Here is a 13,091-nt window from a genome sequence, read left to right on the forward strand (position 1 = left end):
TCCTTTGTTTACCAACTATCCATCAAATCTTCTCATAGATTTACTGCCACTAAAGATACTGAAAGGAGATGGGGCAACTAATTATAATAGCCAAAGGCTCAACAACTTAGTTGTTCAGCAATAGAAGACTGACTGACTAAACCATAGTGGATAAAACTTTGATAAAAGAATGATTATCTCCATATATTGCTAGGGGGTCATCTCTGGAGTATATGGTGTGTGGAAAAAAAAATAAGGTGGAAAAAAGTATGTATGCTATGCTATTATCTAAAAAAGCTGTGTGTGTGTGTGTGTGTGTGTGTGTGTGTGTGTGTGTGTGTGTGTGTGTGTGTCTTCCTCCCCGGCATCCCAGCTGAAAGATAAAACAAAAAACTTTATTAAATGGTTTAGCTGTAGGGGGAGTAAGGGGACAGGATAAGATGGAAGAGACAGGAAAAGAAGCTACTTTTTCCAAACATGCCTTTTTGTATATTTGCCTTTGGAACCACCTTCAGTATTTTATAACACCATAAAACAAAATTAAATTTTTAAAAACTATTCTGGAATCATTTTAAACTTTAAAAAAGTTGCAGAATAGTATGGGGTTCTAGGACCCTTCTCCCAGCTTCCCTTCGTGTTAGCATTTTATGCAAGCTATAGTCTAATTATTGACACAAGGGCATTAACAATGACACAGAAATCTGCGGACCTTATTCATGTTCCTTCAGTTTCCTCCCAGTGTTCTTTTTCTTGTCCAGGATCTAATGCACATTCTCATATTTCCTTTAGAAATTCTGACTCCTTAGCTTCCTTCAGTCTGTGGCAGCACCTGTCTTTTCCTTATCGTTCATGACCTTGACAATTTTGAAGGGTCCTGACAAACTGTCTCTCAGTTTGTGTCCGCCTGGTGTTTTCTCATGATTAGATTTGAGGTTATATATTTTTGGCAAGAATATCATAGAAGTGATGTTACGTCCTCCTCCGTGCATCATTTCAGGGGGTGCATGATGTTAATACATCTTATTGCTTGCGATGATAACCTTGATTACTTGGTTGAGTGGTATCTGCCAGGTTTCTTCACTGTAAAATAACTGTTTTTACTTTTAAATTTAATCAGTATCTTGGGAAGAGATATTTTGAGACCATACATATCCTGATTCTCACCATTACTTTCACCTATTAATTTTAGCATCCATCAATGGTTCTTGCCTTCAGTAATTATTACCATGGGGTTTGGCTAATGGCAATTTTCTCTTTCAGTCATTTCTTATACACTTATTAATTGGAATTCTATAAAGAACAGCTGTCCCTTCTCCCCATTTATTTATTTATATCCGTATGAACTCATTTTATGGGTTATAATCTATTACTCTTATTATTTATTTTATTGTTCAGACTTGGTCATTAGGAGGTCCTTTAGGTTGGCTCCTGTGTCCTTTTGATGTGCACCTGTCAGGTTTTGAGCACTTCCTTCCTTTCTGGCACCACATGATGTTCAGGTTCATGTTGCATTTTTCCTGCCATAGCCATGGGATTGACAGTTTCTCCAAGGATCCCTGCTTCCTTTTATTCAAGAATGGCATTTAACAACCAAGATCTGGCTACTAGGAGTGCCCATTGCTGCTAGAGTGTTAGCGCTTCTAGATTCTGTGAGCAGACAGAGCTAGGAAATACGTGTATGTGTACTGACAGAAGCACTCACACCACACGGCTGTACTTGCCCATCTCTGTTCACCCTTCGTGAGTTGCTGCTGATTCACTCCATCCTTGCTCTCTTCTTCACTTGTAAATCCTTTCTCTGGCTTTGAGAAATTTCAGTCTCATGATAACAGTATATTTTTTTACTCATTTGTTCAGTCCTAGTCTGTACATAAAGTAGGAGAATTACTAATCATATTCTATGTAACATAACTAAATTTACCAATATATAATATTGGGCTATAGTGTGGGGGGGGGGTTGTCATTAGTCTTACAGTATAAAATCAAAATATCATTTTCCAAAGTTACTTGGTTTGGTTTTCTTCTTTCGACCCCCTTCATTATGGTTAAATTAATGTGGGGGGAAAAATCAATCCCCAAAATTTAGAAGCAAAATGAAACAGTTGAAATCTAGCTGTTTATCAAGTGGACAGCATAACCCCAAGAGAGACATTTCAAATGTTTGTATTTAATATTTTTGACATTTTCACTTTGATATAATTTGTTTATAATTCCAGTATATTCTTTATCCAGATTCACCAACCCTTTACATTTTCCCCATTTACCCTATCACTTTGCCTTCTAGCTCCTTGACCTCTCTGAGTACATACATGGACTTAAACACATATACACACATGCCATTGTTTGTCTGAATCATTTGAGAGTGAGTTGCCCCCGCAGTACTTCGGTATGTATTTCTTAAGTGCAGGGACATCCTCTTATATAACCACAGCTTAGTTCTCAGGATTGGGAAATACAAAAACTGTCTTCAATCCAGAGTCCATATTCAAATTTATTATTTATTTCAGCATCCATTATAGCCACTGTTTCCCCCCCACTCTGAGATACATCCAGTAAAGGAGCACCTGTCACCTTATTGGCCATATCTCTTTAGCCTCCTTGAATCCGAAAGAGTTCCCTTTTCCGGGAATACGGAACAATACGACCTAGTTATTTCTAAGGAATACAGGCCAGTTGTTTTATAGATTATCCCTCAGTTTGTGTTTGTATTTCCTCAGGGTAGGATTCAATCTTACTAATAACACCAAAATGATGTGTCCTTCTCAATATATCACATCAGGAGGAACGTGATGTCTGTTTGTCTGATAATATGTACTTGGATATCTTAGTTAAGTGGTATCTACCAGATGTCTACACTAAAAAGTGGGCATTTTCCCCTTTGAAATTAATAAGCAACTTTGGAAAGATACTTGGAGACTATATAAATTTCCTGCTCCTCATCAAAGTTTAACCCACTGGTTTTAGTATCCGTTGATTATTTTTGCCCATATCAGTCAGTGCTGACTGGTTGCAAAGTGGTGATTTTTTAAACTTTGTTACTCTATGTCTGTTAGTTATTCTACTATAATAGAGTTTTCCTTTTTCTCCCATTTAGTTATATCATTATGTACTCATTGATTCTTTTATTATTATTATTATTATTATTATTATTATTATTATCTGGTGGGTTATATTTCACTACTATATTTATTTTGATATTCAGACTGTTCTGAGCCTAGCCAGTGGTAAACTTCTTCAAGTTGGAAGTGTTATTTTGGTGTGTCTCCATCATTCTTTGAGTACTTCATTATTTTCTGGCATAGTAATATGTTTGGGACTCATCCGGTGTTTTTTCTGCCCCCAGTCCTGGAATTAATGATTTCTCTTACATGCATTGGTTTTGTCTTGATGGAGAATATATTTAGAAACCAAGATCTGGGAGTTATGGTCTTTGCTACTGTGATGCCATTGCTTCTAGGCCCATTCAGTGTATATAGATACAGTACATACACACAGAATATAAATACACAGGTACATAACATACATTCATATGTACGTGTATATATACACATGTGTAATAACGTGTAAACACACACATGTCCGTACCTATTTCCATAGAAACACCACCATACGGCTCTTCTACTTTTTTTTCTTTCCATATTTGTAACATCCTTCTTCAACAATGAAAGCCTTGACCCCTGTTATATTTACCCATTTCCTCAATCCTATATTACACAGAAAGTAGTTTCAGAATTGCTGACCCTACCACTGGGAAAGAAAAAGAAACCTACCTGCTGGTAGTACTTAAAACATTGTAAGTGGAGCGTACATACTTAGTGGGATATAGCCCTGAGAGGAGGAAAACAAAAATCTTGCATTGTTCTCAGTAATTATGTTTTGGGGAGTTCCTGATGGTACAGTTTTTCTGAGACTCTTATATACATTGTGGGATAAATCAAATGAATAATGATATTAGTGTGGTTGAGAATTGAGCTTTTTGACATGGTTAAAAAAGAGATACAGATGTGTGGTTGGTGAAGTTAAAGTCCCATAGTTATAAATTTGAATTAAGTTGATCTCATATGCACATAATTGTATACACTATACACACCCAAACACTTCTGTTTTTGCCCACTGAATAGGTCGAGAAACAATGACCTACTTGATGGCAGTGAGCACCCCTTGCAACATCCAGACTCTTTCCCACTGAAAAAAACGAGGACTTCCAGGGAAAAAAGTAGCTGAATCCAGGTCTGAGCAGGAAATATACAGTAGGAGCGTGGAACATGTCATACCAGAAAGCAAACATAAATACAGACATATCTGTGTCTATTTCTTTATGTGTATATATGTATATGTACACACGCACTGCTCTGACCATGTGCTCATAGTGACATCTCCAAATCCATTTTAATACCAGAGTTTATTCTTTCTCCTTTCTGTATTTGACTGGATCACATCAAAAGAAGTCAGGAGCCATCTTGAAGTTTCCCACAGGAAAATAAATGAACAACACCAGTGCGATAAAACATAACACGTATATTTAAATGCATAACTTAATTGTGTTCCTTGAAAAATAAAAATCTTCATTGGTCACTTTTGGAGGGTATTATTTTAGAAACTGATTAAATAAAGAGAAAGAAGCATTTAGCTTGTCTTTCCTCCAGGAACTGAACATCAAGGTAACCAAAAAATTGATGAGGGGATTGTAACCTCTAATGAAGTAGTGGATTTAGGCAGTGTTTATCACTCAAAAGAAAGACAATCAGACATCATGTGCCTCTTGATGGAAATGCAAACACCATTAAGAAATACACTTGCCAAAAATCAAATCTTACCCTGATCAAGTCTCAAGATATAGTTCCCAGTTTAGAGGAGATGCAGGGACCAGAGGAACTTGTTTAACACCACAGCCAGAATACAGGTGGCAACATGTGAGCCCTGAGAAGCTAGAGGACAGACACCTGGTCTCTCCAACAAAAAAACCTGCATTTGAAAAAGGAGAGGTCAAAGGCAAGGGATATCTACAGAATGAGACTTGAGCTCTATCAGTCCAGTACAACGTATGGGCCCTATTTGCATCCTGATCCAAATAAGCGTACTTATTAATACACATGAGACAAGCAGGGAAATTGGGACGTTGATGAGATTGTTAGTACCAATGTTCATGTTTTGAGGTGTGGCAACAGCATTATTTTACAAGAGTCCTTATCTTTAGAATTATATATTGAGGGGTGTCTGGGTGGTTCAGTCAGTTAAGCGTCCGACTCTTGATCTCCACACAGGTCGTGATCTCGCAGTTTGTGAGCTCAAGCCCCACGTCAGGCTCTGCACTGACAGTGTGGAGCCTGCTTGGGATTCTCTCTCTTTCCCCCTCTCTCTCTCTGCCCCTCCCCTGCTCGCTCTCTGTCCATCTCTCTATCTCTATCCATCTATCTATCTCTCAAAATAATAAATAAACTTAAATAAATAATAAATAAACAAACTTAAATACTAAAAACAAAATAAACTTAAAACAAATCAGCACTGATTAAAAAAAAGAATTATATATTGAAATACGTAAGTATGGGAGCGCCTGGGTGGCTCAGTCAGTTAAGCGTCTAACTTTGGCTTAGGTCATGATCTCATGGTTCGTGGGTTTGAGCCCCGCATCGGGCTCTGTACTGACAGCTTGCTTAGAGCCTGGAGCCTGCTTCGGATTCTGTGTCTCCCTCTCTCGCTCTGCCCCTCCCCTGCTCGCATTCTGTCTCTCTCTGTCTCTCAAAAATAAATAAATGTAAAAAAAATTTTTTTTGAAATACATAAGTATGAAACCATAGGATGCCTAGGATTTGCTTCATAATAGTCTTGGAGGGTGGGAGCATAGTAGAGATTGGAAAAAAAAAATGGATCATCCATAAGAGGTCATTCTGCTTTTTCTCTACTTTGGTCTTTGTGTGAAAATTTCTTTCTAGTAAGATGAAAAAGTTAAAAAAACTGGTGTTGCCAGCTCTGAGGCATTTTCCCAGAAAGCAGGACAGCATCCTGGGAATGAGTAGTTGCACTCAGCCCGCAAGCTGGGGAGTGTAGGAAGTCATGTCCTTCTCATCACTTTATCCCAGCTTGTGGTAGTCACTCAATAAATAATGCGTGAAGAAATGAGTGAGTTTGGAGGGGCAGCCGACATCTGGGTGAATTTTCTTCCAAAATTGGTCCCGTGACTCATAACTGTGAGAGCTGGCCACTCACGCCACATGGCATTTAAGCATTTCCCTGTTCCTTGGGCTGTTGCCATTATATCTGGTGACGGGATATGTATGACCTTCCTTCCTTCCCAGGCTCAGGCCCGATGTCACCGGATAGGCCAGAGCAAAGCCGTGAAGGTGTATCGTCTCATTACTCGGAACTCCTATGAGCGGGAAATGTTTGACAAAGCCAGCCTAAAGCTGGGCCTGGACAAGGCTGTTCTTCAGGACATAAACCGAAAGGGCAGCACCAATGGGGTGAGTATGACGGGACCTGCTCAGAGCCCCCCAGGACACTCGCCACACAGCCCGGGCCCCTCTGGGGTCTCCCTTCTTACAGCTGTTTTAAGATTCACTTTCACTAAATTAAATCCGGTTGCACATCTTTGTTGAGTCATTCCCCACAGCAGAGGATAATTCAGGGTCAGGTCTCTGCTTTTACAGATGGATAAAGGAAATCTGTAGGCGCAGTGGTGTGGTAGGATTGCCCAGCATGCAGTAATGTTTCGGTAAGCAGAATTTTTAACAGTGCCCATTAGAAGTCCGTAGATCTTAACGCTTAACACTCTGAATATCTATTGTCACCATGTCTTATCTCATACTCCAGACTTTGAGCTTCTTGAGGGTATAATGAAACCTATTTTATCTGTATCACCCATGGCCCCTAACAGTACTTGGCATATTAAAGATACTCAATGCATGATGGTCAGTGAAAAAAAAAATGAATAAGTTAGCAGCTTGCAATATGGCAGTTAATAAAATCTTTTCCCCCCTACACAGGGATAAAAAATGCAGCTAAGATTCTTAAATTGTATTAAGTTATAGGCCAACAAAACAGAGTATCTCCTTAATCTCTGGACTCAGGGCATCAAAGGTTGAGAATTAAAACCTTCCAATGAGTTGTCTTCAGTCCAGATGTTCTGTATCCTCTTAGCTATGCATGTGTTGCTAAGTATAATACTTCAGCTCACCAGTGCTGGGAGTCCTGGAACTCCCTCTTGTGATTGGTAGAGAGAGAACCAGATTCTTAATTAGAACCAGGAAAGGGTGTTTTGAACTCCCATTTCCTGTTTTCAACAAGCAATTGAGAAGATCACACTTGGCACAGCACCCTTTCTTTAGTTGAGAAATGACATCATTTCCAATACTCATGTATTTATTTAATAATGAATAAATCATCATTCTGTAGCTTGTTTAGTACATCTGGAGGTTTTTAAAGATACAGACTCAAACTAAAGCATTAAACATACCTTCTTCAGTGGTGCATAATTTCAATAGCTTGTGACATGTGATAATAATCAATGTCCTGAGGAATGTTAGGGCCATTGGGTCATGTGCTGGCTTTGATTCCAGAGCTCCCTATAGAGGATTATCTGTCTGCCCTCCCCATAGTTTTCTTGAGTATCTTTATCTGGGCTTTAATTTTCTAAAACTTGTGGCCCGTATCTTTAGTCTTCTGACATGTGCAGTTAGTGGAGGAAGTGGATCATGAAGGCCAGATTTTAGGCTGTTTTTCTCCTGTGCATTTTCCACATTGTGAGTAGCCTTTGGTGACCTGTCCAGGTACAACAGCTCTCAAAAATGGAAGTAGAGGACTTGCTCCGGAAAGGGGCTTATGGAGCGCTGATGGATGAGGAAGATGAAGGCTCCAAATTCTGTGAAGAAGACATAGACCAGATTCTGCAGAGGAGAACCCACACCATCACCATCCAGTCTGAAGGGAAAGGATCTACTTTTGCCAAGGTATGGCACCTTTCTCCAGAGTCCGTGTCGGAATGGGAGCAAAAAGAAAACACTATTCTTTGACCTTCACCAGCCAGGCTTTGTTTTTTCAGTATGCAAACTGTTGAGATTATCTGTCTACACGTGGGTTTTATGTGAGACAGAAAATACAGACTCTTTAGAGGGTTTCTGAGTAATGAGTCAGAAGCTATAGAAAGAAAACCCCACTCCTGACCAGTGGGAGCTGATCTCCAGCAGACAGGACAGACACTTCAGTTTACAGTTTGCACTGTTCACTGTTTGCAAAGACTGCTCCAAAACCTTTGAATGGTCTTCTGGATTTCCTTTTAGAGCACCCCGTGATCACTGTCCACGCACTGAAATTCTGCTGAACCCTCCATTCCTCAAACTGAAGCAGTGGTTTTTGCTCATTCCATGAGAAAAGATGTTAGTCTAGATTCCCAGCTGCTACTCTAGGTGCCTCTTTCCCCTGCTCTTCACCTCACTGGATTTCAAATTTGACTGATGAGGCCACTTACCAAATCACTTTCAGGTGTCTCCGGCCGTGGGCTCTGGGAGCTTTGTGACCTGTTTGAGTCTCCTGTTTGGTGGCTTATGTAGGACTTCCTCAGTAGGACATTTTGTGCTTTATAAGTTCCTGGTCATCTCAGTATACCTCATACTGCCCAACCCCGGTGCGTTTCCCATAGCAGACATTTGGAAAGTGGTGAACTGAAAGAAAAATTGCATCTAGGGAAGTCTTACAAAGCAACCCTTTCGCAGGGAGCTAGACACCAAGTAACACATTGCCATTGTGTTCCAGGGCATTCTTCCTGCTTCCAAGTTTAAGTTCCAAAAAATGACCCTGGAGGTGGAAATTATAATATCCTTACCCAATCTTTAAAATAAAAAAAGAACAGCCTTGAGATTTTCACATTCATTTGGGAGGCTCTTTTAGGGGTTTTGGCTTCAAATGCAATTGGAGAACATACTTGGGATTCTGGTAAATTTGAAATAATGCAGGTGGTATTATCAGCTTGTACTGTGTTCAAGAGCAGTTTATTGACTTCTGTTATCTTCACAGGCTAGCTTTGTGGCTTCAGGAAACAGGACAGATATTTCCTTAGATGACCCAAACTTTTGGCAGAAATGGGCTAAAATAGCTGAATTGGACACCGAAGCAAAGAATGAAAAGGTACAGTACTGAGAATGTTCTCTTCCATTGCCACATTTTGCTGTGGCTTGTAGGACCATAAATTCCCACATGGCTCGTCATTATTCACTCCTGAGCCTTAGTTCTTAAGTGAGATCCTATATGTAACACACTTAAAGCATGCTTGACACATAGAGCTTGATAAATGTTCACTGTCACAATTTTTTTTTTTAAGGTTTATTTGTTATTGAGAGACAGAGAAACAGCATGAGCATGGGAGGGGCAGAGAGAGGGAGAGACACAGAATCCGAAGCAGGCTCCAGGCTCTGAGCTGTCAGCCCAGAGCCCAATGTGGGGCTCAAACTCACAAACTGCGAGATCATGACCTGAGCTGAAGTTGGACACTCAACCGACTGAGCCACCCAGGCGCCCCTCACTGTTACAATTTTAAAATGACCTCTTGGGACCTACAGTGTGTTGGGCACCTGGGAAATGTGACAAAGGCAATTAGAACTGGAACTGGCCACACAGGTCAAGTTCAGCCCTCAGACCCAGGCCAGCATCCCATCTTGGCAAGGGACTATTTTACCTCTGCCTCAACACTTCCTGTGAAAGAAACTTTACCTCTGACAGATACTCCAGGGGAGACTAAGCAGGATGAAGGGGTTTGTTGGTCTCTCCTCCATTCTCTCTGTACCTTGAATTTTCTAACTTCTGAACATGAGAAAGAGAATAGCTGTGGAATGAAACCGGAGTCCGATGTCAGTCTGCCCCTGACTGCATGCCTCTTCTGGGCAAGGCAGTTGACCCCACTGAGACAAGTGAGCAAGACATGTGACAAAAAGAGGTGGTGATGCCCCTTTGCGGAGTTGGGAGATAAGGTTTGTGAATACACCTGCCTCGCCTGTTGGGAGGCACCCCTGAAATGTTCATCTCCCTTCCCTCCATCTCTGGCCCTGTCACCTCACTCCAGAGTGCCCGCACATCACTTTCTACTGGTCTTCTTGGGTGAATGTTGAACTCTCATGAACCCACAAGCTCAGGAGACAGTCCCTGCTCCTATCTAGCTGATGTAGTAACTCACACCCAGCCTTAACTCTTCTGTCCCATCCCCAGAGCTTTCTCAGTCCAACCTGTTTTCTTTAGTAGGAAGAGTCTGAAGTCCCTTGAGTAACCTATTTAGTAAAACCTGTTTTATAAGGTGACAATCCAGAAGTTACTCTGTGCACAGGATGGCGGGTGAGGGCGGAGAGGAAAAAGCTCTTGTCGTAGAGACATTTAGAAGCAGCTGGAGCATGGAAGGCGGAAAGCAAGGTGACTGAAGCAGGAGTGATGCCCCAATGTATCTGGGCTACACAGAGCTTAGCCAAGCTTTAGGAAGAGGTGTGGGGGTGAAGGGGTAAGGAGCAGGAATGGTGGGGACTGGAAAAGAGGTGATGGTTCTGGTAGGGGAGCTGCCAGAAGGAGTTGAAGATCCTGGGCTGGAGATTGTCTTCAGTGAAAGACAAAAGGTTAGGAGTTAGCGCCCATGGAAGGCAGAGAATGAAGTGGCAAGAAATGTATGCATCTTGAGAAAGTCGCCGAGCAGATGGAACTGTCCGACTCATCCTGTCTCCGGAGCGCAGGCTGCCTCTGCATGCTGGGCAGAACAGCTGGGGTGCCCCACTCTTGCCTTTCTTGGCAAGAGCAGCCGCCACTCTGGGTGCTGGGGGGCCTTGCCTGCCATCCGCCTGCACTGTTAGAAAGACTACAGAAACAGCAGATGGTGGCGGCCGGCGCCGGGGGCTTGGGGAACACTCCAACTCCAGCGAGTCTCAGAGAATCCCCTCTGCTTGTCGTGGACACGGCAGGTGTGCTAGGAAGAGCCTTACCTGCTGGAAGACGAGGCTGGGGTGTGGTTCTCTGCCGGATGTGTCCTCGGGACCCAGGACCAGCGACAGGGTGTGTGTATGCATCGTGACGGGGGAAGAACGAAGAAGGGTCCTCTCCCCAACTGTTCCTCTCTGTTTCTAGGAGAGCTTAGTGATCGACCGGCCTCGAGTGAGAAAGCAGACCAAACACTACAACTCCTTTGAGGAGGATGAGCTCATGGAGTTCTCGGAGCTAGATAGCGACTCAGACGAAAGGCCCACGAGGTCCAGACGCCTCAATGACAAAACCAGGCGCTACCTCCGAGCCGAGTGTTTCCGGGTAGAGAAGAACCTGCTCATCTTTGGGTGGGTATTGGCCTGGACTGTGTGTTGCTGTCTTCCAGCCCCTGAGATTTGTCCAGTTTGTGTCTCTAGTCACCTCTAGCGCTCCGGGCTGACGGAGGACCCATTAGAGCAGGAGAGAACCGTGCTTTTTGCCCATGGCCCCCCCTCGGTTGTTGTACGCTCTGCTGCCATATTGTAGACGCGCCATGATTTTCTCATGTGCTTGTCACGGCAAATCTCTGTTACTAATTTGTTGCCTGGTACTGATTTCCTGCTTTCCCCCCACCGAGGATATATATGGAGTCAGCACAGCAGATGTTGCGGTTAGGGCATGATTCGTGCAGGGCTCTGGTTCTAGTTGAAGTATGAGGTTTAGTTTCTGGGAGCTCACCATTGCTTTTGAATACTGCAGCTGGACTGTCTTAATCCCAAATTTATTCCCCTCTCCAAATAGTTTCGTCCCTCCCTTGTTAACATTCAAGTGGCCATATGAAGCTCTCAGGGTCCAGGTCACCTCGGTGACCCTCGGTGTGATACAGCATGTGGTCCTTGAAGGCCTTTCTGGGCAAAGCCCTCAGGGTGACTAGCAGACTCAGCAGACGATGAGAAGCACTCCTGGCACCTGTTTGTCCTGCAGTGTTGAGGGCACACATGGCCCTTCCTCCCTCCAACGCCCTTCTGTGTTTCCACTCCCAGCTGGGGCCGGTGGAAGGACATCCTGACCCACGGGCGGTTCAAGTGGCATCTGAATGAGAAGGACATGGAGATGATTTGCCGGGCCCTGCTGGTCTACTGTGTCAAGCATTACAAGGGGGACGAGAAGATCAAGAGCTTCATTTGGGAACTGATCACACCTACCAAAGACGGGCAGGCCCAGACCCTCCAGAACCACTCAGGTGAGCGGCGGCAGGGCTGGGCCTGAGAAGCGGCAGCCCTGTGTGCTCCCGTCCTTCTGCATTGCCCAGGTTGCTGTGCTTTGGGAGGCTTCTCTTTCTCAGATGTTATCTGAGAATGTTAGCTGTGGGAGAGCAAGAGGTTTCCTTCAGTTCTCCCTCAGAATGATCCAGCGCTGCCTGTAGTATTTTGCGGGAGTACAGTTGGGCCAGTCCTGTGTGCTGACCAGAGCATCCCGAGGGTTCCCGCACGGAACTGGGGTCACGCCATGTGCTCTGGTTTTCCTCTGGCATGTCACTGTTGTGCCCCAGTTCTACCTGTCTCTGCCTTTTCTTGTGCTGTGCTTCTCCTTCCCTGTGGTTGGCCACTGCTCATGTTCACGTTTCAGACCGAGCATCCCTTTTTCCCTGGCCAGGTTGTGAGTTCCCGAGGGGTGCAGGTGATGTTCTTAGTCTGCATGGGGTGCTCAGTAAATTCTTACCGCCTGACTGAACATTCCTGGAGTTTACTGAGCTGGAGGCCAGGCAGATCACCTCACCACTAGCACTACTCGGTGGGCCGAGGAGGGGGGTCTGTCACGTAGGGCCGCCATGCACAGCCTGGCTGCCTCCTTGCTACTCTAAGCCCAACTCTGTTCTGCCCCCATGTTTAAAGTTGCCTAGGCTCATGGGCCTTCCTTTCTGTTTCAGGGTTGTCTGCTCCAGTCCCCAGAGGGAGGAAGGGGAAGAAGACGAAGAACCAGCTGCTGCTCCCTGAGTTGAAGAATGCAGACTGGCTGGCCACCTGCAACCCCGAGGTGGTCTTGCATGATGACGGCTATAAGAAACACCTCAAACAGCACTGCAACAAGTGAGTGTGCCCCTCCCCATCCTTCGCGGCAGTTCCATTCAGACCGTTCAGGCTCCTGGGATCCCCTCGGGGCTGTGGGGGACCACCTGATGCTCC

General features: G+C 43.7%; 1 protein-coding gene across 7 annotated transcripts in view; it reads left to right on the forward strand.

Annotated features, from left to right (window-relative positions):
- The window catches only part of CHD6 (chromodomain helicase DNA binding protein 6), a 205,100-nt gene that overhangs the window by 141,150 nt on the left and 50,859 nt on the right, over positions 1 to 13,091 (forward strand). For all 7 annotated transcript variants that reach the window (XM_042980386.1, XM_042980390.1, XM_042980391.1 and 4 more), the window contains 6 exons: positions 6,276 to 6,440; positions 7,746 to 7,925; positions 8,989 to 9,099; positions 11,071 to 11,273; positions 11,949 to 12,148; positions 12,836 to 12,995. In XM_042980386.1, coding sequence (XP_042836320.1) covers positions 6,276 to 6,440; positions 7,746 to 7,925; positions 8,989 to 9,099; positions 11,071 to 11,273; positions 11,949 to 12,148; positions 12,836 to 12,995 — 1,019 coding nt within the window. The remainder of the gene's footprint in view (positions 1 to 6,275; positions 6,441 to 7,745; positions 7,926 to 8,988; positions 9,100 to 11,070; positions 11,274 to 11,948; positions 12,149 to 12,835; positions 12,996 to 13,091) is intronic.

This window comes from Panthera tigris, chromosome A3 (genome assembly GCF_018350195.1).
Source record: "Panthera tigris isolate Pti1 chromosome A3, P.tigris_Pti1_mat1.1, whole genome shotgun sequence".
Classification (NCBI taxonomy): domain Eukaryota; kingdom Metazoa; phylum Chordata; class Mammalia; order Carnivora; family Felidae; genus Panthera; species Panthera tigris.